Here is a 24,025-nt window from a genome sequence, read left to right as displayed (position 1 = left end):
TAATATTAAATATACTCTTCTTAAAAAATAAATTAAAATAATACAACATATATGATAATTATTAGTTAAAATAAAACATAAAAAGAATATTTACTTATTTATTTCTTTATTTTTGCAGATACGTGGATATGCGGATCCCTAAACAAAATCCACAATCCGATCCTATTAATTTGCGGATCAGATCCGATCCGATCCGATAGCCTTGCGAATCGGATCCATATCCACAATTTTCGAATTGAATTCGGATAAACACCGCGGATATGTGGATCGAATTCGATTCATAAATACTCATAGTTCTTATCGGCGGGATTCATGGCACCGTAGCCCTCCTCCCCTTGCGGTTTGCAGATCACCTCCACAACCCTCTTCTCCTCATGGTTCGTAGATCACCACCGCAGCCTTCCGCCCCCACCACTGCCACAACCCTCCTTTTCCACCCCTCAAACGAAACAAGGAGAAAGTGTTGGTTTACTGTTAAAGCATGATTTTAATCATCTAGTATTTATGGTATTTTTTTCTCCAGATTATCTTGTCTCAGTTGATTTCTATACGAATTTGTAGGTGCATATTCTGAATCATTCCCTATTTGTTTGCTATTGTATAGTTTACTCATGTTAGGGTTCTTAGTTCCTAGCTACTAATATTATTTTTTTTTTGTTGATGGATCTTTTTGTAGCTTGTTAACATTAAAAAATATATTGAGGGATAATTTACTAGAAATTTGGGAGAAATTTTAGTCAAGTATGTACTATCCAAATTTTCTATCTTTGATACATTTTCTTGTTTTGCTGTAGCACATATATATTAATTTTATCTGAGATTATGAGTTGTGACTTTGTATATTAATGCTTACATTAATATACAAATTGTGGGTCCTTGTGAAATTTGCAGTGTTTGTTAATTTTGGGGGTTTGTGTTTTTTTGTTGCTAACAAAGATTATTCTTGTTTTATTGATTTAGTGATTTTCTGCATTTAGTGTGATAATACTTGTAACATCATGTATTTTTTTATGATCTCAAGGTTTTAAAGTTGAAAATCAAAAATGATTTTGAGGATATGTAATCACAATAATGATTTTCTGCATTTATTATGATAATGTTTATAACATTCTTTGTTGCTAATCAAGATTATTCTTATTCTATTGATTTGTGGGATTTTGTGGTCTGATTGTTGTTGATGGTTTTGATGATGTTGTGTGTAAACTCCGCTAAAATCGGTAAATAATTAGTCAATAATTCAAATTTTAATTAGGAGAATTAAAAATGCAAAAATAATATCAAAATAGGATAAAGTTTGTCAAAACAAGAATTTTGACGCCAATTTCAAAAAATTTGGCCCAAAATTAAAGCGAACGGACCGAACTGATCGAACCAGACCCGAACCAACCAACTCACTATATATAATGAGCTGAAGCTCATTTCATTTCCATTCAGTATGCAGAACACGCTGGGCAGAGCCAAAATGGGGAGGAACATGTTGAAGATTCCAAAACCCTTAATTTCATTCAAATCCACATAACTTTTCGCTCCGAGCTCCGATTGACGATCCGTTTGTGGCTACGCGACCGCGACGTCGAGCTCTACAAAGCCCATAATATTGTAAGATAATAAGCCACATTTTTTCCTCAATTTTCTCATTTCTAATTCTGAATTTATTGGGCTTTGGTGTTAAGATTTTGTATAATTTGGTGTTTTAGGTTTAATTTAGCTTGCGGAGCTTATTGAGCTCGAGTTGTTACACGTGTGGGCACGGTAAGGACAACCTAAACCCTAGCCCAATCTTGTATTTATTATGACAAATATGAAATTGGAACATGTATATGAATTAGGTGTGAATTAAGTAGATACTTGTGCATTGAAATTAAATTGGGAGCATATGGAAGCTTGTTGGTGATTGGAGCCAAGACTTGGGTTGGTTTCTCAAGCTTGTGAGGGGCTGTGATTGTGTTTGTGTGGCTGCCTTGGTCTAAGTGCGGTGATCGGCCAAGATATGGTTTAGGTTTCGCGCATTTAACATTTAAGGTGTTGTGAAAACGTAGGCTAGAAAGACATAGGTTAAGTTGAAAAGGTTAAATGTATTAAATAGTTGGCTTGTGATGATGTTGGTATATATTAATGGATTATGGTTGGTGTTGTTAATCAGGATGTAGAGTTGTGTTGTGGTGGTATTGCATATACTATAACTAATTATGTGATGATCAGAATTACGTGGAGCTAAGTCCTGGTTAAATTTTGAAATATTTGGAACTGAACTGGAGAATTTGGGATTTTTTCATTAAATATATGATTTATGGTGAGTTTTCAAATTGTAGTCATGGAATCTGATTTTACTGCAAAATTTTTAGAACAATAGTAACTTATTGGATCTGCTGCGAATGTTTCAAAATGAATTTTGAAATGAAACCAATTTTAAATAAAGCTTTAGTTCTATTATTTTAACGTCGTAAAATTTCAGAATGTTTGGTCTTGTGGTTTTAAAGATATGAATTTTTGAAATACGATGCATTACGCAATAAAAGCCAGATTCTGTTTTCTTAGACCAACAACTTTGAAAGTTTATAACTTCTGATTATGGATGGATATTCAGATGCAACCAATTAGAAGTGAAAATTAGTTATGTTTAGTAGATGTGATTTAAATTTTAGGACTTTCCATGTTTTAATGAGTGAGTTATGGGACTTGGAAGAGGATATGTTCATTGGCTTTTAAAACAGAATTCTTCAGAAAGTTACTCAACTTCCAAGTTACATAACTCCTTCATTAAAAATGGTATTAACCTTAAACCAATTGGAAAAGAAACCTGGATATGTTAAGTTGAACCATATTAATTTTGAAGGTTATTGGATTTAATTTGAATTTTATATGTAATTTTAGATATCGTATGCTGCTGCTGTTTTCATGTGGAGAATACCTTGATGAAGGCTTCCTCTCTTTTGTGGACCTTCTGAGTGCATTTGCAGGAATTTTTAAAGCTGATTATTCATCTTAATCATCATCACCAACTTCATCAAGTATCGGATCAATTGGTCCATCCTCACCTGCACCTGTATCATGCTCATTATTTTGAGTTTCAACTCTACCGTCTTCCACCATAGGCATAAAGAGAGTAATATCCAAGTCAGAAAAATCATCACTAGGCTGAACTATTGGTTTCTCCGTATTATCAATATCCTTCAATATTTGGTCTTCAACAAAGACAACATCTCTATTCTGAATCACCTTCTTGCTAACAGGATCATAAAACCTGTAACTAAACTCATCCATACCATAGCCAATAAAAATATAATGGCTAGTCTTTACATCAAGTTTAGATCTCTCATCTTTAGGAATATGAACAAAGGATTTACATCCAAAGACCCTTAAATGATCATAAGAAATATATTTACCTAACCAGACCTTCTCTGACACTTCAAATTGCAAAAGAACATATGGTGTCCAGTTCAAGACATGAACAACAGTAGTGCTCAAAACTTCACCCCGAAAGGATTTTTTCAATCTAGACTGTGACAACAAGCACCTAACTCTTTCAACCAATGTTCTGTTCATCCTTTCAGCCAAGCCATTAAACTGAGGAGTCTTCGGAGGAGTCTTCTGATGTCTTATACCATGCTCTTTATAATAAGCATCAAATGGACCTGAGTACTCACCACCATTATCAGTACGAATGCATTTCAACTTCTTCTCAGTTTCTCTTTCAACATAAGCTTGAAATTACTTGAACACATTCAAAACTTAATCTTTGGTCTTCAAAGTGTAAACCCATAATTTTCTAGAATGATCATCAATAAAGGTTACAAAATAGATAGACCTTCCAATTTTTCTTGTCTTCATTGGCCCACATACATCAGAATGCACCAAGTCAAGTATCTTCGGCTTCCTTGAAGGTGGATAGCTCTTGAAAGAAACTTTATTTTGTTTTCCAGCAAAGCAATAGTTGCACTTTTGCAAAGCAATCTTGCAACCAGATAAAAGATTCCTCTTGGATAACATATTCATGACTTCCGCACTAATATGACATAATTTCTTATGCCATAAATCAATTCCATCAGCAAACTCAGCAGCATTAACAACATCTTTCACAATCTTTGCTGGAGTTAAATAAAGAGTAGAATGTTGTGTACCTCTAGCAACAACCATGGAACCCTTGGTGAGCTTTCAACTATTACGAGAGAATGAGCTATCCAAGTCTTCATCACAGAACTTACCAACAGAAAGTAAGTTCAACCGAATATATAGAATATGCTTCACAGTCTTCAAAGTCAACTTGGTACTGTTGGAGGTTTCTAAGCAAACTTGTCCAACACCGACACATTTTACAACACCTTGATGAGCCATTTTCACATCACCAAAATCACCAGGAGTATAAGACGTAAACAGATCCCTCCTAGATATAACATGAATAGAAGCACCACTATCAATCACCCAACTAGTGCTATTATCAATAAAGTTAACAAATTCAAACTCCTCAACAAGAAGAAAATCATCATGAGTTACATTAACCTTGTCTTCATTGCTACCATCATCTTTATTTGTACTCTTGTCTTTACGTGCCTAGGCTTCTCCTTCTTTAGTTACCAACAAAATTTCTTTACATGTCCCTTTTGACCACAATGATGACACTCAATATTTTTACACTTTCCTCAAGACTTGCTTCTACTTTGATATCTACTTTTAGGACCTTTACTTTTGCCTAGACTCAGAAACAAGAACATCTGAATGTGTAGTCGATGTACCTTATGACTTTCTTCTCATTTCTTTATTCAAAACACTACTCTTGGCAAGATCTATAGAGATTATACCATTCGGAGCAGAATTGGACAATGACATTCTGAGAATTTCCCACGAGTCTAGTAAGGAGCCAAGAAGTAACAATCCTTGAACCTCTTCATCAAACTTGATACCCATGGAAGATAACTGATTCATAATTCTTTGGAAGTTATTCAAGTGATCTGTCATTGATGTCCCATCTGTATACTTCAAAGCCAACAACTGCTTGATCAAAAATATCTTGTTATTCCTAGTTTTTCGAGCATATAACTGTTCAAGTTTAATCCAAAGGGTACAAGCATGTGTCTCTCCAATAATATAGTTCAAAACATTATCGGCAATCCACTGCCTAATATATCCACAAACTTGTCTATGCAACAAAGTTCAGTCGTCATCAGATTTATCATTAAACTTCTCTGTATCAAAAATTGGTTGATGAAAATTTTTGACATAAAGCAAATCTTCCATCTTTGACTTCCACAAATTATAATTAGGACTATTAAGAGTAATCATCCTACTAGTATTAGTATTAGCTTCCATTGTTCACAGAATCACAAGTCTAGAAAAATACCAACAAGCTCTGATGCCAGTATGAAAGAGCCTAGCAGCGAAAACAACATAAATATCCAATACAAGAACAATATGGAAGCACTCACAACATAATATGACAGCAATTATGAACAAATAAATATAGCAAGTAACGTAATAACAAGAACACACTGAGATTTTAACGTGGAAAACCCCCTCAATGTGAGAGGTAAAAACCATGATTCGTCCAAACCAATGAAATAGCTTTACTATAATCAAATGAGGTACAAGAGAGTCTCAAACAAAACACAAAAATATGCATATAACTAACCAAATCATCAAAGCACCAAAACTTACAAATGAGAAGCAAGAAGATGAAAAATACCCAAAAACAGAACTGATGTTCAAAGCCTATTTCTCTCTCTGCAGACTACCAATTGAAATCCTCCCCGTTCAAAATGAAGAAAAAAATGAGAATCTGAAGTCCAAATTCTACATCGATCCAATGGTGAAATAATGAGAAATTGCTGTTCAAATATTATTGTTCTGTGTAAAAATGGAAAACCTATTTTCTCTCTTGCGAAGCCAATTTCTCCCATTGAAAACCTCCAATTAACATCTCCACCGACCAAAATGAAGAACAAGATGAGGGGAACACGCAGTTTAAATTTTAAGCCGATCCAACGGTGAATGAATGAAAAACTGTCATTTGAAATTTACTGTTTTGCATAAAAATAAAAATTCTGTTTTTCCTTTTATCTCTCACTTTGGTGACTACTCTCTCACTCAAAATTGATCTTAAAATCTGATTAGGGTAAACGCACAAAGGTACAAGAATACACTCCCAAAAAATTAGATTTAAGTCTCACAAAAGAAACAAAAAAACCAACTAAAATTATCCTATATTTACAAATTTAAAAATTTTATTTTACTTTATGTTTTCAACACTTTTACTTTGTAACAGGACATTGGCTGGGAGACTTTTGGAACAGGACCAAAAATAGTATGAATATGGTAAAATCTTATACTTAATTATAATGTGAAAATTGATAGAGAATTACTATTTTCTTAATTTTAGTTTTACAATAGGAATAAAAATTATAATTAGAAGTTTTCAGCTTTTTGATAAAAACAGAATTAATACTTTTGTTATTGTTGTTAATCACCCTAAATTACCTATAACATATTAGTTCATTATACATATATTTTTATATTTTTAGAATTGAGGATAGATTCAAAATGAAGGGAGATCAATATAATAGTAATAAAAATTAATTAACTAGTCAATGTTATTAGAGTATATAAAAATTTGTTAATTAAAATTAATTAACTAATCAAAATAATTAAATTATTTTTCAACTTTTGTGATTTTTTACCTATTTTAATATAAATAAAAAGTGTATATTTATTAGATCACCTGTGAAGACAGTGAAATAATATTAATCTAAATATATTTAAAAAAAAAATTAGGTTGTTGGTGGGTGTTATTTAGATTTTTTTTATCAATAGTAGATGTAAGTTTATTTGTAATTTTTTTAGTGAGAGTACATAAATAGTACATAGTATATAAGGTGTAATAACTCAACCAATATTCTTTAAGAAATTTTTCATTCTTTTTAAAATGAGAAGAACTTATTTTTTTCCCTCTCTCAATCTCTTCTAACTTACTAAACTATCAATATGATAGCTTGAATAATTTAGAACAAATTATGAAAATTGGAGATATTTTAGAGATGTGTTATAATTATTTTAGAACATAATTATTTCACCATAAAATTTAATTAATAACTATTTGACTGATCAAGAAGTTAAACGGCTGAGAAATGATCCAAGATGTCTGGAGCATCCAGGAGTTACTAATTGGATCTTAAAGATTGTTATGGAACTTCAAGTTATATGATTTTAAAGTGGGTACGTGAGAACGAGTGCATGATTGAGGAGAAATGCTCATTTGTAGGAAAATGGCAACTTAACTCAATTAGCAAAGGTATTAATTTGATATTTTTTACATGTTTTATTATTTTTTTTCTTTTCACATGTTATATAATTTTATACATACTCTTTATATTTATATATATAGCTAATGTTTAAGTTTGAAACCCTTAGACCAGTAACTCTAAAGATATGTGGAAAGAACTAGAAATCAGCCCATAGTTGCTGATGTAATGATAAGTGACAACACTTGAATTCGAAAATTTAGTCTCTGATTATTATTTTTTATTGTACAAAATATTCTTATTATTTTAGATGGCTGATTTTTATTTTGTTATCCTACAGAATGATATATATGTTAGTCCAGATGATCCATCTAAGTTACATGAGATAGGGTGACTGGGTGAGACATGTGGTTTTGATTGTTGGGCATGTTACCAAGCCAGTTGGAAGCGGGTTGGAAGAATATTATGTCGTAAAGAATTTCTGGAGATAGATTGGGGGATGGTGGGTATGGGAAGCTAAGCCTCGCTTTTTTATCCTACTTTTATTCCATTCATTGCATTCGGTTTGTATCTTTTATTTTTGGATTTTATATATTTTTTAGTTTTTACAATTTGGTTGAAAATTAAAAATAAAAAGTAAAAATAAAAAATAAAATCATATTATTTTTATTTTTTATAAAAAAAATATTAAATTAAAAAATCAAAATTTTTATATTAATGATTACTTAGATAATTTTCAGTTTAATATTAATGATAATTAATTATAGCAGGAATACATCAGGAGTACATAATGTTAATGGATAATATAAATTTTACTATTAATATTTTGATTTTTTTATTAGAAATTTAATACTAATTATTAGTACAATATTCATATTTATTATATCTTATTTGTTAATATTTTTTTAATCGAAGATAGGGAGACTCGAATTCACCACCTCTTAAATGAGTATGAAAAAATTATGTCATTTGAGTGATAACTCGTTAGTTTATTTGCTAATATTCTAACTATATCATCTATTGAATATTAATAGATAATTTTGTATATAAATACTATTGTGTAATTAATAGGTATCCTAAAGTTAATTCTTTGTAAAGAAATATGATGTAATTTCCAAAATAATAGTTTAATATAAATCAAATTATATATAGTGATTCGATTTATTAGGATATGTTCTATACATGCATAAATTGACTCACTAAATTTTGATTTCCATGTTTTTTTTAGTAATTTAAGTTAGGTTGATTCAATTTAATACGAGAGTTTGCTAAATCGAATTAAACTCATTCAATTTACTTAAAGACATAAATTAGAGAAATCTATGTAACCTTTTTTAGGTTTGAACGTAATTTTTTTTTAGATTTGGTTTATTTCTATATTTTACCCGAGTTAAATGATCATTCTCTTTTTCGCTCCTTTAATAGTGTTTTATTTTGATTTTTTTTTTTTTTGGGTTGGAAAACTATATTATTTAATTACTATAGTGTACCAAATACAATAATATATGCAATTCTATTTTCTATATGTTCTATTTTTGTTTTAAATCTTTATTTCTTTTTTATTGTTCTTAAATTCGAATGTTAAAATTATACAAAATATTATAAGACACATTTACACTTTATATGTTGAACCAAATTAGTGAGAAAAATCTGTTTCTATGTTCGATTCCAGCATTAAGTTTAAATTTAATAGTTAAGAAAAAAGGTATAATATGCAATTCTGCATGCAGAATTATTAGTCCCAAGAAAAATAAAATTTATATTTCCAGTTATTTTTTAATTTTTTATATGTATATTAATGTCAACCTCTAATTTATAGCTTATAATAAATTTTTTTAAGGTTTAATTATTCGGTCAATCTCTATAATTTTATTAAATTTTTAATTAAATCTCTATATTTTTTTTAATTGAGTCTCTGTATCATATCAGATTTTATAATTAAATTTCTGTCATAATAAAAATGTTAGAATTAACAGAATTTTTTATTACTTGATTGAATATTGTGTATAAGAACAAAATTTGATATAATAAAAAGACTTAGTTAATATATATATATATATATATATATATATATATAATAATAATAATAATAATAATAATAACTTAATTAAAAATTTTATAAAATTATAAAAATTAACAAAATAATTTAACATTCTCTTAATAGAATGCTTCACGGACAGTCAAGACAACTATGTAATAAGATAAAATTAATAAATAATAGTAACACTTTATATTCAAAAATAAAATAAAATAAAATAAATACACGTAACTCTAAGAAAAAAAATTTATATGATTTTTTGAGAGGTGAAATTTCAAAAAATAAAAATGGTTGGTAATTTTTAAAATTATGAGAACAAATAAAGGCCAAAAATTTAGAAGTAAATTCGTGGAGTCATTTTTATTTTTATTTTTTTTAGTTTAAAGAAAATGAATTTGCCGATAGCAAATTATCTTTTTTTATATTTTAAAAATACAGTTCCTTTTTATTATTTTTAAAAATACAATACACCAATACGAATTCTGATCAAGATTCTGAAAATCGGATCAATCATCAAATCACTTTAATCACTAGTTTATTGATCCAACCGATTTAGCTGGTGATTTAACCGAAAAAATCGTTTAAGAATAGAATAATAAATAAATTATAAATAAACATTCTAAAATATAATTATAATCTGATATAAATCTTAAAATATCTTCAAAATTTTAAAAATTACATAAAATATCATCAGCCAAATCCATATGATCTTATTAAAATACAAAAAGAATATCTAAATATTAAAATGCCAACAAAAAGATTTATCAATCATCAAAATACATAAGAACTTGTTGCAAATTTGCTTCGGTCGGATCATCTTCACCTTCATTTCCACCCTCGTGTCTTGAGCAGAAAAATCAAGAGATACAGCATAAATCATTCACGAAATTAAGGCTTAGTTTGGTAAAACTTTTACTTTTCAAAAGTAGCTTATAAAAGTTAACTTTTAAAAGATGGCTTTTTAAAAATTGTAGCATTTATGTTTGGTAAATCAAATCAAAAATAGCTGTTAATAAACATAAGCAACATCAATTGTGTTTGGTAAAATAGCTTTTAAAATTTAAAAATACTATAATAGACATAGATGCAAGCATTAAATTTGAAAATTAGTTAATATATGAGGTTATATTAGACTTTTAAATTTTGAAAAGCACAAGGCAACTTTGAAAAGCTCTATACTAGGTGCTTTCAAAAGTACCCGATCTTTTAAAAGCTGCAAGTACAAGCACATGATCTTTTTTATTTACCAAACACAAAATAAGGAGGTTGAACTTTTAAAAAGCACAAACACCTCTTCAAAAAGCTTTACCAAACCAAGCCTAAAAACAGCAGCAACACAGCGAAAAATCAAATAATTATCAACAAGACCATAACTGAACTCAACAATAAGCATTCGCCATTGTACTAATCACACTAAACCTTTCACCAAAGATTAACCATTAATCAACAACCAGCAATTACAAAACAGTAATTACACTAACATTGGCACATTATGAAACAGAGTCGGTAACCAAAGCAAAATTACAAAACAGAGCCAGCAACCATCAATTACAAAACAGCAATTATGCTAACATTGGTACATTTTGAAATAGAGCCAGTAACCAGAATAAAATTACAAAACAGAGCCAGCAACCAACAACCATCAATTACAAAACAGCAATTGCATTAACATTGATACATTATGAAATAGAGCCAATAACCAGAGCAAAATTACAAAACCGAGCCAGCAACCAGCAATTACAAAAAATCACAAAACGTTAAAATGAAATTTTGAACAAAATTTTTAGAAATTAAAAGAAAAAGAACCGGAGCCAGTAACCAGAGCAAAATTAAAAGGAAGAGACAGTAACCAGAAGCAGAAGCCAGGGAGGATGAGGACGACGTGCCGAGCTACCTGGGTTCTGGACAGGGAGAAGAGGAAGAAGCGGAGGCGCCGAAAACTTGGGGACGGCGGCGGCAAAGATCCTAAGGCTAGGGTTTTGCTTCAGAGGGAGATGTTGAGTTCAGTTCACGAATGATGGAGGGGGGTGTTGGGGGAAGGGGGGTTCACAGATGGTTTGGTTTTTTTATATAAAAAAAAGGACATCGTTTTCTTAGAATCGGCCAGTTACCAGTCCGGTCCAACCGGCTAATTCTCATCCGGTTCGATAGTTTCTACACAGTTCTCTTTCAATAGTTGTGTTCATTGTCGGTTCCTAGTTAGACTGGTTCGATCGACCGGTCCGATTTTTAAAATCATAATTCTGACCTCATATTTTAATAAATAATAATATTATATTAATTTTTTTTGAAAATCACAAACCTGAGAACCATATACAAAAAGTGGCAATTTTATTCTAAAATTAATTTAAAATTTAAGATTTAGTAATAACAAAATCGTTATTTTCCGTCAATAAAATAATTTATTTTATATTTTAGTCCTAAGAAAATAATTTAGTCACCTGGTTAGTTAGTTAAAATTTATATTCTATAGCATTATCTCACTCACTTGTATATATTCATTCATCAATTACAAAGAACATCACTAATTCACCATCAAGTTTATTTACTCTTCTTCATTCTATGCCGTTGATGAAATCACAACATGAATAGTGTTTTCAAATAAAAATCTCTCAAATAATGGATTTAAATAGAAAAGAAAAAAAGCTAAACCAATGCAAGACAATCACCAACAGGGATATGAAGAACGAATACAATGCTTAGAATGAGAATGAGAAGAAGAAATCAGAGCTTGAACCAGAAAAGGAATACATAAGCACAAGCAACAATGGAAATAGATGGGGGCAGAATTCAAAGTGAAGAAAACTTCATATGCAAAGGAATAATGTATAGTTGAATGCAAAAGAATGTAGAGGCTGCTAAGCAGTTCTGCCGATCACAATAAAATTTATCAGCTAAAACTGTCGTGGATTTGAAAACCTATGTATAATTAGAGCTCTAAACAGGTTTATAAAGGGTCCAACCTAGACTCTATTTCATCAGTATTAACATTATATAATAGCATCCGCGTTTTTTCCTTCTTGAAGGAGCAAACCATAAAACACAACTAGAACAGGGACTTAGACTCTTTCATAAGTATTAGAGAGTTTTCCTTCCTGAAGGAAGGACCCATCAAACACAACTAGAACAGGGTCCTAGACTCGTCCCCGCGACTTATACCTGATATGTACCAGCTTCCTGTATAAATAAATTAGAATAGAATCTCAGCATGCTAACATTAACTTCAATGCAAATAATCAATGCAAAAAAATAGACTAATCACATGAAAAGTAAGGGGAAATGTTTAAATATTTAATCAAAACTATGAAATACTTGAAGTCATGACATGATTTAATTTTTATTTGTCAACAATTATCAATATATACAAGAAGATCATGCTAAAATCAAATGAGATATCTTGACAAGGTAAAAAATAGAAGCAATATCACTTAAGTATTGATAATTTTAAAATAGGCAGTAACTATGATTACTCATGCAAGGAATTTAACAATCACAAATAATTATCTAAGTCACAGTGTATGCAAATCTTATGATAAAGTAATCACAAAGTAAAACATTATAGAAGTACAAATGCATCCCCATTCCCCACACAAACAACAAAGTCATAACTAAAACAATGCCAAGATACACCATAAAAGATCAGATAAATCATGATGGTACCTTGCTTAATCAGTTGCCATCACACAAAACTTAACTTCTGTTCCCTTTTTCATTACTTTTTGCCATACTTTGCCGCAAAAGGTTTGAAGCGCATTATCCCCAGAGCGTGCAGTAAAAGTAATGTAATACATAAAGCCAGAAACAGCTTGGCAATTAGCCTTGACAAGATGATCAAACTCAAACTTCGCATTCTACATGGTAACAACAAAAATAATAATAAAAACAATCATTAGTGAATGAGATTATAGACATAAACTAATATCGAGAAAGCAAAAACCATCATAGACAATACATTTTGGTTATTGTAGACTTGTAAGGCTTGCTTGGCAAAATCGCTCACGAGTTCATCATATCTTTTACCCAACTTAATGGGTCTAATTCCGCCAGGTAATGCACATCCAAACTCGGGAACATCAAATCCCTGTAAACAAGATAGAAAATTCAAAACCCTAAAAGGTTAGATTATTATATAAAAGGAATATAACAGAACAAAACGAAAAAAAAAGGTAAATTGTGTGCACATTGCTGCTGAAGGACCGTCTATAATACTCAGGAAGTTCTTCATCAGTGAGTTCCTTCATATAGGGACGGATTACAGCTGGTTCTGAATCGCAATCGTCGTCGTCATCTTCTTCAGAAGAAGTTACTCCCACCGTGTTATTCAGTTTATCATCCACATCATCCCTTCCTCTTTTTTCTCCAGCACTAGCCATCTCTCTCTCTCTCTAACGGTCAATCTGATTTCAGAATCAATCAATAAATAACACAGAAACAGAAGAGAAACACGCGGAGTTTCAATTCAACGACGCACAAAGTCACAAATTATGTGGATCGGAGAAGAGACGGCAGAGTACTTACTTGACTCACCGGAACGTATGAACAAAGAGGTCGATGATGCTGGTTTTGATCGGATTCTGATTCTATTGAATTGGGGTTAGGGTTTGGGTTATTATTTTTTTTGAATAAAATTCAAAATAGCCTTGACAATTATTTTAAATTCGAAAGGATAACGACACTAAACTTAAAATATAGGATTAATGTTATTCAAAAATATTATATATATCTTATACTAATAGCTAAATATAATATAGCTTATTAATTAATATTTAATAATATTTATGTCACAAGTAAATATTGTTAGATGATGATAATCAAAATCAAGTTGAAAAACTAATAAAACATAATTAATCCTTGATATCTTGGCACATAGATAACTTAGATAATCGTGAAACGTTTTTAGATAATCAAACAAATGATTAAGATGCATAACACGATAATACGAGGAACTTTTTTCGGTGGAGAAAGTATCTTCTGGTCCTTTACCAAGTAATAAATGAAATTAATAAAAAATATAGGAATTGGTTCACAAATAATAAAAAGTTCACAAATAAACTTTCATCAACATATGTAGCAAATTTAAATGTGAAGTTAAATTGGATTGGGGTGACGGCGAATTCTGGGTTGGACATCTAAGTAGCAGACGGCACTGCACGACAGAGCTGAGGGAGTGGTAGAACGCCGCCGAAGTAGAGGCATAAATCGGGCCCTGGCCGAGTTCAGGTACACCAGACGGGAGGCAATGGACGAAATGGGGCAACCGTCGACGCAGGCACTGCAGTGGAGAAGTCAGAGGAGCAGCTCCGCAATGAGATCGATGAGCTTCTCCGCCAACAGCGCGAGGTCACTAATTACTCTCTCGCCAATTACCACACCACTCTACTTCCACTCTCTCCAATTCATTCATCGATTCTGTTTCTTTTTTGTTCAATTTTCTCAGATTACGGAGCAGCTTCATGATCCTCGAGGCCTTCGAAGGGGCCCCTTCTCAGCTCCTCGCCGACAACCCTTTTCCTCCCCAATGCCAAAACTAATCTGATGGTGGCAAGCTTGACAACAGAGGTCCCTTCTTTGTCAATGGACTTCCTTTTGGAGCCATGGACGCAATAAAAGCTGCATACGGAGCTACTGTACAAATTAAAGATCTTCCAAAGGATGGGCTTAACCTAACATTGAAAATAAATCTGTCAAAGCTTCCTGCAAATCAAGGTACAAACTGGTTCTGTATATCCTGCCATTATAAGCTTTCTAACTGCTGTTATTTTAGCATGGTATTATAGTTATCATGGTTTCAAATTTTCAATATTTTTAATTGACGTGCCCCTTTCCATGAGAAGTTCTTCCTAAATTGTTAGTTGCTGTATTTTCTATGCATTAAAATGGTTGAGATGAATTGCATTTCCATTATTATGGGGAGTTGTTGCCTTTCTATTTTAATTTCAGGAATCAATATCTACATTTGTTATTTATATTAGATATTAGATAGGATTTGTAAAATATCTTATACTAAGTGATATAATAAGAGGCATTCATGTGCGTTCACCTAATAGCTTAAGTTTTTGGGATGGTCACTACTTGATATTAAAGCATTGATTTGTCAGGAAATTAGTTTCTGGTCTGTCAACTCATGTACTTCATAAAAGGTCATCTCTTGAAAGTAAATTATGACCAGCAAAGAAAAAAAATAAGAGGGAACAAAAAGAGCAAAGCTGCTGAAGCAATCAACGCATATTTGTTATATATGAGTCCTTATATATATTAGTCCAGTAAGCCACCTTGGACAGGAATTTGTTATATTTAGCCTCTTGTTATCAAGTAAGCCACCACTTGTTGATAGGAATAATTATATATATATATATATGTGTGTGTGTGTGTGTGTGTGTGAATTTGCTATGACTAATAGAAAGTTTTATCTTGCTAAAATTGCTATGACTTCTCTCTATTTATTCCGTTAAACATTCTAATTTTTTTTGTTAACTGATAACGGTACAATCCTAATTGTAATGTTAACTGCTCAATTTGTTTTGTTTTGTTTTGGGTGAGTTCAGGGGTGTCTGGAGTGAAGGGTCGTTTGGTGAAGATGGAGATCAGGGCATCGACGTGCGTAGAAGAAAAAGAAGAAGTGGGTGCTTGAGAAACCGAACGAGTGGTGGAAGTTGAAAGTCGTAACCTTTTGGAGAATAAGAGATGACAAGGAGCACAGGAATTCTGTTTGAGGATTCGCACTGCCATTAGAGAGAGAAAGAGAGAGATAGAGAGAAAGAGAGGGGGAGGGGGGTGTTACACCCTGTAAGAAAATGTTCGTAATATTAGTCCAATAGTTTAGAAGTTCCTTTTCCCTATGAATTTGTCTATTTTTAAGCTTCCTTGAGATTAAGATACTATAGCATGGCCTTTGTTCATGTCCTATAAGATCTTTATTCTAAATATTTGGGTTTTTCTCTTTCGGAACAATGATCACTGTAATATTTCAATTACCTTTATGCCATACCATTTTTGCTTTTCAATCTATTACTCTGCTCTATTAACATTGAAGTGAGTTATATATACTTACATTTCTAATATATTGAATTATTTGCTACTTCCACAATTGTCTATAACTTTGTATAAACATCATTTTCATTCATGCAGAGTAGTAGTACTGGGGGTACTGCAAATAGAGTTATGAATCACTCAATTTAAGGATTTCAATTTTGTAGAATAAAATTTTGTAATAACATCAAATTTCACAACTCTAATTACATTAAGCCTCTTGATTGTTTAACAAAATTACCAATTACACTTCTGTCAAAGGAGAAGAAATTTATACACCTGAATCAAACAACAAAGAAAAATCCAAAAAGGGATAGAAAGTCACAAATTTACTTAAACAAAACATCTTGTATTTGCAGCTTATGTTATACAGTTGACTCAAAAATGTAAAAATCCGGCAAACCGAGAAGGAAACAGAATTTTGACTCGTCTCTACGAAATTGAGATTGATTCCAATAAAGCATCCACATAGTCTTTGAGTTTAACTTTGGTGATTGCACTTTCTCTTCTGCTTTCTGGAACTTCCTGTCCATTCTTAAAGTGGATCAATGTTGGTAGCTCATAAACTTTGTACTCTTCGATTAGCCTAGGGTTCGCATCATGATCAACCTTCGTCACTGTTAATCTGTCTTCATATTCCTGCAATTTATGATACAAAACATTTCAGTTTGAGAGAAAATCCTTAAGAACATTCAGCAAGAAGTTTTGTTCATATGACAAGATGTGTTGCATTTCTTAAAATCATGTCCTTACTTTCATGGTTCATCAAGGTTATAAATCATCCCAAGCTTAAGTATGTGTTGCTAGCATGGCAAATATATCTCTATTAAAAAATTCACACTGGTTTTTTTTACTTTTGTTTCATTCAATGGAGACATGAAATAAGACAACACTCTAACCAACACTCTAAATTTTGTTATCAAAAGAAGAATTATTTATTGTTAATTAACGAATAAATTAATTAATATTATCAGATAGTAGAAAACGTCACGATAAATTCTTCCTGTCCATTGGAATTTGGAGGGCGAGAGAGACCTGAGTTAGGGATTCCATAGTGGGAGAGATCAAACGGCAAGGACCGCACCAGTTAGCGACGAACTCAACGAGAACGGAACGGTTAGCCTTCAAAACAGTGTCGTTAAACTGTGTCTCGTTGATTTCTGTGATGGCGGTGCCGCACATAACGGTGAATTGACGGAAATAGCGGAGCTTGGGACATGTAGTTCTTCTTTGGGAGGAATAAAAGGAAAGCCTTGTCGGAACGGAGCAGTGAAGCAAAGGAACAGCAGAGTAAGAGGAGGCGGAGGAGGTAGATGCAAGTGTACGGAGTAGAAGCGTCGAAAGTAATAAACCGGGTCTTAACACTCAAATCGAACCAAACCAGCTGAATCCGTTTGCAATTTTATCAAGTTTTGGGTCAAATACATAATTTCCAATAAATACTGTACGGACGCCATCCTGGCCATTAAAATGGCATCTTTTCATCTGTTCCACCAAGGTCCGGAGAATACTTTCCCTACCAAAGACAAAGCCCACGATAATATTCAAATACAAAGTATATTATTCACATACTCATCATGCAATGTCAATGTGAGTGATGGGTTAAATGGGGATAGTCTTATATAGAAGCAAAAATTTCACTTTACGTTAAATGGGGATAGTCTTATATCAAGGGAGACACAAAGGAAGTAAGGAATTTAGTTCTCAAACAAGTTTATGAAGCCTTTCTATTTTCCTACTCTGTTCTAAACTTCTAATGATCCAAATTTATTTATTTTTTTAGATTTTGGTAAATAAAAAAATTAAGTGTTTGCGCTTTTGAGCTCTGCAAACCAGCATTGTTTTTTAAAGCATTTATAACGACATTCTTAAATGGTAATATATGTTTTTTTACTTTTTATTATATTATTTTCATTAAATTCGTTTTAAATTTCAAAAATAATTTCACCAAATAGTTCCATTGTAATTTTTGGTTGTAAAAAGCAAAATATTCAATTAACATAAAATTTAGTTGCTATGTAATTCACATATTTTTTAATAAAATTTTTAGTCAAGTTTGAGGTAGCAGAAGAATTAAAACTTTTAGAACAACGTAATCAAACTTTTAATTCAACTGGTGCCAAAGTGGCAATGCAAGGCACTCTCAACAGTTATGTGCTCAATTTGTTCTAACTTGTAGGTTAGGGATGTCAGGAGTGGAGGCGAGGACGGGGATGCCTGCTCTCTATTTTCGTCCTCAGAATTAATTGCCGTCTTTGTTCCATTTTCCGTTATAGAAAAATAATTGTTTCTATTTCTATTCTCCACGTTTTTTGTATTTTTGACAGGTCCTATTTTTTATCTTTCTGTGTTTAACTTTCATATAGAAATTATAATAAAAAAATATTAAAAAAATAAAAAAACAAATAAACTACAAAATATTATTACAAACACACAAACATATCTTATTCAAGATTATAAGTCCAGAAATATAACATAACAAAATTATAGTCTATAAAATAAAATTTTGAACAATAGGGTTAAGATTTTTCAATGAGTGAAATTATTAAAAAAAATCCTATATTAGAAATAAAGTAAGTGTTATTAAGTAAGTTCAAAAATTCGGAAAATTATCGGAGATGAGGCGGGAAACTCCACTCGAGTCCCCACGCCTGTCTCAGAGAATTTCGCTCCCTATTCCCAATCCCACAAAAAAAATTCTCCACCGTTGTGGCTCTATTTGGGGCAGTTCCCGGGATCCCCACTTCCTGAAAATTTTTGACACCCTTATAACTTGTAACAGCGAATAATTGAGACATACTATTTTATAGTATTAATGTGATTTTATATGCAGCAATATATTTATCAAGAAAACTAAGTTTATCCTAAAATAAGCAGGAAAATTATATTCCAGCAGATGCATAAGTAAGATTATTTTATTTATTGATATATTTTTCCTTAAGTAATGTTATGAAGCATTGCTTGCTTTTTCAGTTATTTGCTTCCACGATTCTTCTAGTTTCTCACATTGTTCCTCTAACCACCCTCCAGGATGTGCAGGCACCTTCTCTTGACAATCCACATGAAAGTATGTATTTGTTCTTTTAATGTTTCTTTTGAAAAAGTATTGGGGTGATTACACCTGATTTTACTTTCTAGAATTAATTACACATTGCACTTTAGATGACTTCTTGGCTTCTCTTAGCAGGCTCCATCCACATACATAACGTGCATTTGTGTATTTCGAATTTGATTAGGATATTTGTATTTTTTTTTATTTAATGCGTATATTTTTATTTTTGAAAATTTTTTTTGATAATAAAACAGAACCTACAAATTTTCGTTGGATACTTGGATTCTATCATACTTTACATTAATTGACATCACTGTAATAAAAATCTTGTAAACTAATTTTTTTATCTACTTGATTCTATACACCTCAAACTTTATCATATACTAACTTTTAGATCTAACAAGTATACGATTACCGGATAAAAACACTGTTATCAGTAAACTTCACACTTTTTCTTTTTGCTTTTATGAATTTTTCTAAAATAATACACTAGAACTAAAAAATTATCTTCACTTAACATTGTAAATTTGACACTCTATTTTACAATTACCTTTAATTAGTATATATAATGCCTTCACTTATTTATAATCCTATAAATTACAATTGATTATCATCTCAATCTTTATAATCTACTACACAGTGTAATAGTTTAGTATCCCATTTTTCACATAAATCACAGAGTCTTTCACATAAATCGCGATATATTATCGTTGAATGTGTCTTTTCTTCTTTTTCATAAACCACGACTGGATGCAATAGATTAGGTTTAAGTGAATTTGCTCCTAATCCACTGTAAAGTGCAGCAAATTACATACTAATCGTAAATGGTGGAATATTCTAATTAGTTCTAACTACATTTATTGTTAATTTTAGTCCTAAGTTTTAGAATAGTTAAATATGTATGAATTACTATTTAAATCCAATTTATTTAAATTTAAATGTTGACCAATAGAATCATTCACCATGGTGGTCCATGATAAGCTAAGATGGTAAATGTGCTTAAGTCAACCTAAATCTAAAACTAGTACACTATAATTCTCTCCATAGTAGTTTCCCCTTTTTAGCTTTTAGGTGAAGAAAGTAAAATCATAGCTTTATTTCCAAGGAGACTCACATGGTTAAAGCAATGTTTTGTTACATTAAAGCAGGATTGATACTTAATTATTCTTATTCAAATTTATTTACTAAAAGTAATAAATTGAGATACATCTAATCGATAGGATAAGTAGAGGCCTAGTGATAAATATTAATTATGTCAAATTGATAATATAATTTAACCTTTAGAAGGTTGTTTAGCTCTTATGACTATATATGTGAGTTCAAAGTTGATTATGGATTAAACTTTTTTATAATAATAATAATACTTTGATCATGTTTGAATCAGGATAATATAACTCAATCATGATAAAAATTAAATTATAAATTTATTAGTAATTAAAATATTATTTTATTAGTTTACTAATTTTCTCATTTTATTTTTTTCCATTCAAATTAAATGAAACATCACATGCCACTGGATATATATATTACCATGTATAAATCTATTTTTTCTAAAATAAATAATTAGTTTAGGACAAAAGAGGAAAATAATAATGATGGATTTGTCTATATACGTTTTACTATTCCGTATTAATTTAAAATTTAAGATTTAGTAATAACAAAATCGTTATTTTTCATCAATAAAACAATTTATTTTATATTTTGGTCCTAGGAAAATAATTTAGTCACCTAGTTAGTTAGTTAAAATTTATATTTTATAGCAGTGACGGATTCAAAAAATTTATGTTGGAGGATAAAAATAATACACATTATTATCAAAAGATATATTAATTTAAATTTAAAAAATAAAAATGCACATTAATTATTCAAATACAAAAAAAAACTAAAAATTACATTAGTTGCTAATTTCTTCTCTTCAAATCTTGAAGGAACTTCTCTTCTTATTTTTATATTTTGAAAATGTTAAATAATTGTTTCATTATCAACTTGATTGAATGTCTCTCTTTCTATATATGTAACTAAACAATTATTCAACCACTCATCTTCCATTCAATCACTAAAAATATTTTTTCTAATGGAGTGACTTCATATTCTAGTGGTAATTTTCTTTTAAAATATTTTTTTATTACTATTTCTAAAAATAAAAAATATATATTTTAAATTAATAAATTGATCAATTTACTTTAGAAATTTATATACAATACAATTACATATAATAGAATAAAACCAAAGATAAACAAATAAATAATAAAGATCAATAAATTGAGAATAAAATAAAATATATAAATTCATGAAAAGAATAAAAAAATAGATTACTACCTAAATTATAATTTGAATTAAAATTTGCAATTGAAAATATTAAAAAGAGAAACAATAAAATTAAAAGATACATAGAGTCATAGAGAGCTATACAAAACAAAATAGAGATTTTAAAATTTATCTTTTGATAAAGAGAAAATGACCACTAAATAATGAATAAAAAAAGAATATATGTTGAAAATATAAAACTAAAAAGAGTGTTTAAAAGAATAAATAAGTGACGGATGGAATTTGAAAATAAAAAAAGACTAAATTTAATTAAATTAATTAATAGTCAAAATGATAAAAGATAAAATAAATTTAAAATTTTAAATCATTAGACTTAATTTATTTATAGTGGAGTAATTTAAAATGAAGATATATATATATATATATATATTTAAAAAAATAAAACCACAGTAGCAGCAGCAAGTGTCCCCTATGCCACTTTGTAGGTTGTGTCTATTCTATAGCATTATCTCATTCACTTATATATATTCATTCACCAATTACAAAGAACATCACCAATTCACCAAGTTTATTTACTCTTCTTTATTCTATATGCCGCTGATGAAATCACAACATGAATAATGTTTTTGAATAAAAATCTCTCTAATAATGGAATAATATAGTAAAGATCAACATAATATTTACGTTCTAAAACTGTATAGATATGCATGTTGAAATAAGTGAGAGTAGACAAATTTAGAGAATAGGAGTGTCAAAATTTTTCGAAACACACAAATTCCTGCGGAGACTACTCTAAATAGAAATTTAAAGGCGAGAAATTTTTTTATAGAGACAGGGATGGGACTAAAATTCTTCCGAGACAAAAATTTTTTCCGTAGAAATAGGGATGGGGACTAAAATCCCTCCGAGACAGGCGTGGAAACTCGAGTGGGAATTTCCCTTCCGTCTCCGATAATTTCCCGAATTCTTCAGTTTATTTAAATATCCTTAATTTATTTCTAATATAAGAATTTTTTCATAATTTTGCCTATTGAAAACCCTAACCCTACCTTATTGAATGTCTTCTACTCTCTCCTACTATTCTACTTAGTGCCGTTTTCAAGCCCTAACTTTTAAAAAAAGTTCAAAACTCCCAATCCCCATAGTTGTATCCACAGTCACAGCCATAGCAGCATACTCCCTCGTCAGTCGCTACCGGCCACTCTTCCTACTCGATGCTTATCCCTTTATGGACTATGATTTGTTATGTTGTATTTATGGACTTATAATCTTGGATAAGATATATTTGTAATAATGTTTTGTAACTTGTTTTTTGTTTTTTGTTTTTTGTTTTTACTATATTTTTCATATAAATGTTCAACATAAAGATATGGGAGAATGAGAACCCGCTAAAAATACGAAAAACACGGAAAATAAAAATATAAACGATTATTTCTCTTGACGGAGATTGGAATAGGAATGGGAATCAATTCTGATAGCGGGGACGGAAAGCATCTCCCGCCCTGCCCGCCCCACTCCATTGACATTCTTACTAGAGAGCATAAAATTTTAATGGGTAATTAAAAGTTACTATATTTGGAGATTTTAATAAGATTATGAAAACATAGAAATAAAAATTAAGTTAGAAATCCGACCACAGGATTTTCAAGAAAGCGATGAATGCGAAGGTAAAAATAAAATTTTAAAAATTTGTTGAAATTAATTAAAAAAAATTTCTAGTTATACTCTTAATAATTGCTATTTTTTTTTGTTTTTGAAGCCATAAATATAAAAACTTAAAGGTAAAAATTTATGTATATATATTTTTTAGAGCTGTCAGATTAGTATATAAAAAATATTATTAGTATATTAAAATTAATTACTAAAATGAGTTATTAATGTATTTATATATAAATAAGTAATGCTAGGAGTCAGTAATTTTTGTGATTGTTAGCCATCAATTAGTCATTAATAATGATTTGATGGTGTGAGATTTCATCCAATGGTTCACCTTTCTCTGCTGCTTACATACTGGCCAAAATTCAATAAAACTGCTCGCCCTTAGACTTTTTCTATATAAATATATGTGTAATTTAATTTATTTTTAATATATATATTTTAACATATATTTTATATTGGTAACTAATTTTAATAACTAATTTTAGTATGTACATAATATAATTATTAATATATTTAACTAAATTATCCTGTAATATTTTTTTTCATGCACGTGAGTCTTTTTTTCTGAAGAGTGCCAATTTGGATCCAAGAATTTTGGGTGTGTTTGGATTAATGTTTGAAGTATCAAAAGCTCGTTTAATTTTTTTGAAAGCTTCACTTTTTTGTTTGACTATTTTTTTTCTTTGAACGTAAACTTAATTCTACTCTTCAACCCATGTTTACTAAAAGCTACCATTTCTAATTTTT

General features: G+C 30.3%; 2 protein-coding genes and 1 long non-coding RNA gene across 4 annotated transcripts; 1 reads left to right on the top strand and 2 right to left on the bottom strand.

Moving 5' to 3' along the window:
* Positions 1-12,059: 12,059 nt before the first annotated feature.
* On the bottom strand, positions 12,060-14,638 carry LOC112709818 (multicystatin). 2 transcript variants are annotated; one of them, XM_025761800.3, is made up of 5 exons: positions 13,789-14,638; positions 13,452-13,667; positions 13,223-13,351; positions 12,931-13,121; positions 12,060-12,447 (listed from the first exon to the last, which is right to left on the bottom strand). In XM_025761800.3, the coding sequence occupies exons 2-4, from the start codon at positions 13,641-13,643 to the stop codon at positions 12,936-12,938; spliced, it is 507 nt and encodes a 168-aa protein (XP_025617585.1). In that variant the 5' UTR covers positions 13,644-13,667; positions 13,789-14,638; the 3' UTR covers positions 12,060-12,447; positions 12,931-12,935. The 2 variants fall into 2 exon arrangements, with proteins under 2 accessions (XP_025617585.1, XP_025617586.1); XM_025761801.3 differs by having other exon boundaries at positions 13,798-13,932.
* On the top strand, positions 14,461-16,274 carry LOC112709819 (uncharacterized). Its single transcript, XR_003156534.3, has 3 exons — positions 14,461-14,610; positions 14,708-14,976; positions 15,816-16,274. It is a non-coding gene; the product is annotated as an uncharacterized lncRNA (long non-coding RNA).
* Positions 16,275-16,491: 217 nt separating this feature from the next.
* LOC112712756 (thioredoxin X, chloroplastic) lies at positions 16,492-17,641 on the bottom strand. Its single transcript, XM_025765680.3, has 2 exons — positions 17,335-17,641; positions 16,492-16,938 (listed from the first exon to the last, which is right to left on the bottom strand). The coding sequence occupies exons 1-2, from the start codon at positions 17,479-17,481 to the stop codon at positions 16,732-16,734; spliced, it is 354 nt and encodes a 117-aa protein (XP_025621465.2). The 5' UTR covers positions 17,482-17,641; the 3' UTR covers positions 16,492-16,731.
* Positions 17,642-24,025: the final 6,384 nt, after the last annotated feature.

Source organism: Arachis hypogaea, chromosome 9 (assembly GCF_003086295.3).
Source record: "Arachis hypogaea cultivar Tifrunner chromosome 9, arahy.Tifrunner.gnm2.J5K5, whole genome shotgun sequence".
Taxonomy (NCBI): domain Eukaryota; kingdom Viridiplantae; phylum Streptophyta; class Magnoliopsida; order Fabales; family Fabaceae; genus Arachis; species Arachis hypogaea.
The sequence above is the reverse complement of the archived record's forward strand: the minus strand, read 5'-3'. Positions and strand labels throughout refer to the sequence as shown.

Bases quoted from the DNA above. Each gene is read 5' to 3' on its own strand.
- LOC112709818 (XM_025761800.3), bottom strand. From the start codon at position 13,643: ATGGCTAGTGCTGGAGAAAAAAGAGGAAGGGATGATGTGGATGATAAA. The intron at 13,352-13,451 runs GTGCACACAATT...TCTTGTTTACAG, and splicing joins GACGGTCCTTCAGCAGCAAT to GGATTTGATGTTCCCGAGTT. The intron at 13,122-13,222 runs GTATTGTCTATG...GTTACCATGTAG, and splicing joins AAGTCTACAATAACCAAAAT to AATGCGAAGTTTGAGTTTGA.
- LOC112712756 (XM_025765680.3), bottom strand. From the start codon at position 17,481: ATGTGCGGCACCGCCATCACAGAAATCAACGAGACACAGTTTAACGAC. The intron at 16,939-17,334 runs GTCTCTCTCGCC...CATAAATTGCAG, and splicing joins CTATGGAATCCCTAACTCAG to GAATATGAAGACAGATTAAC.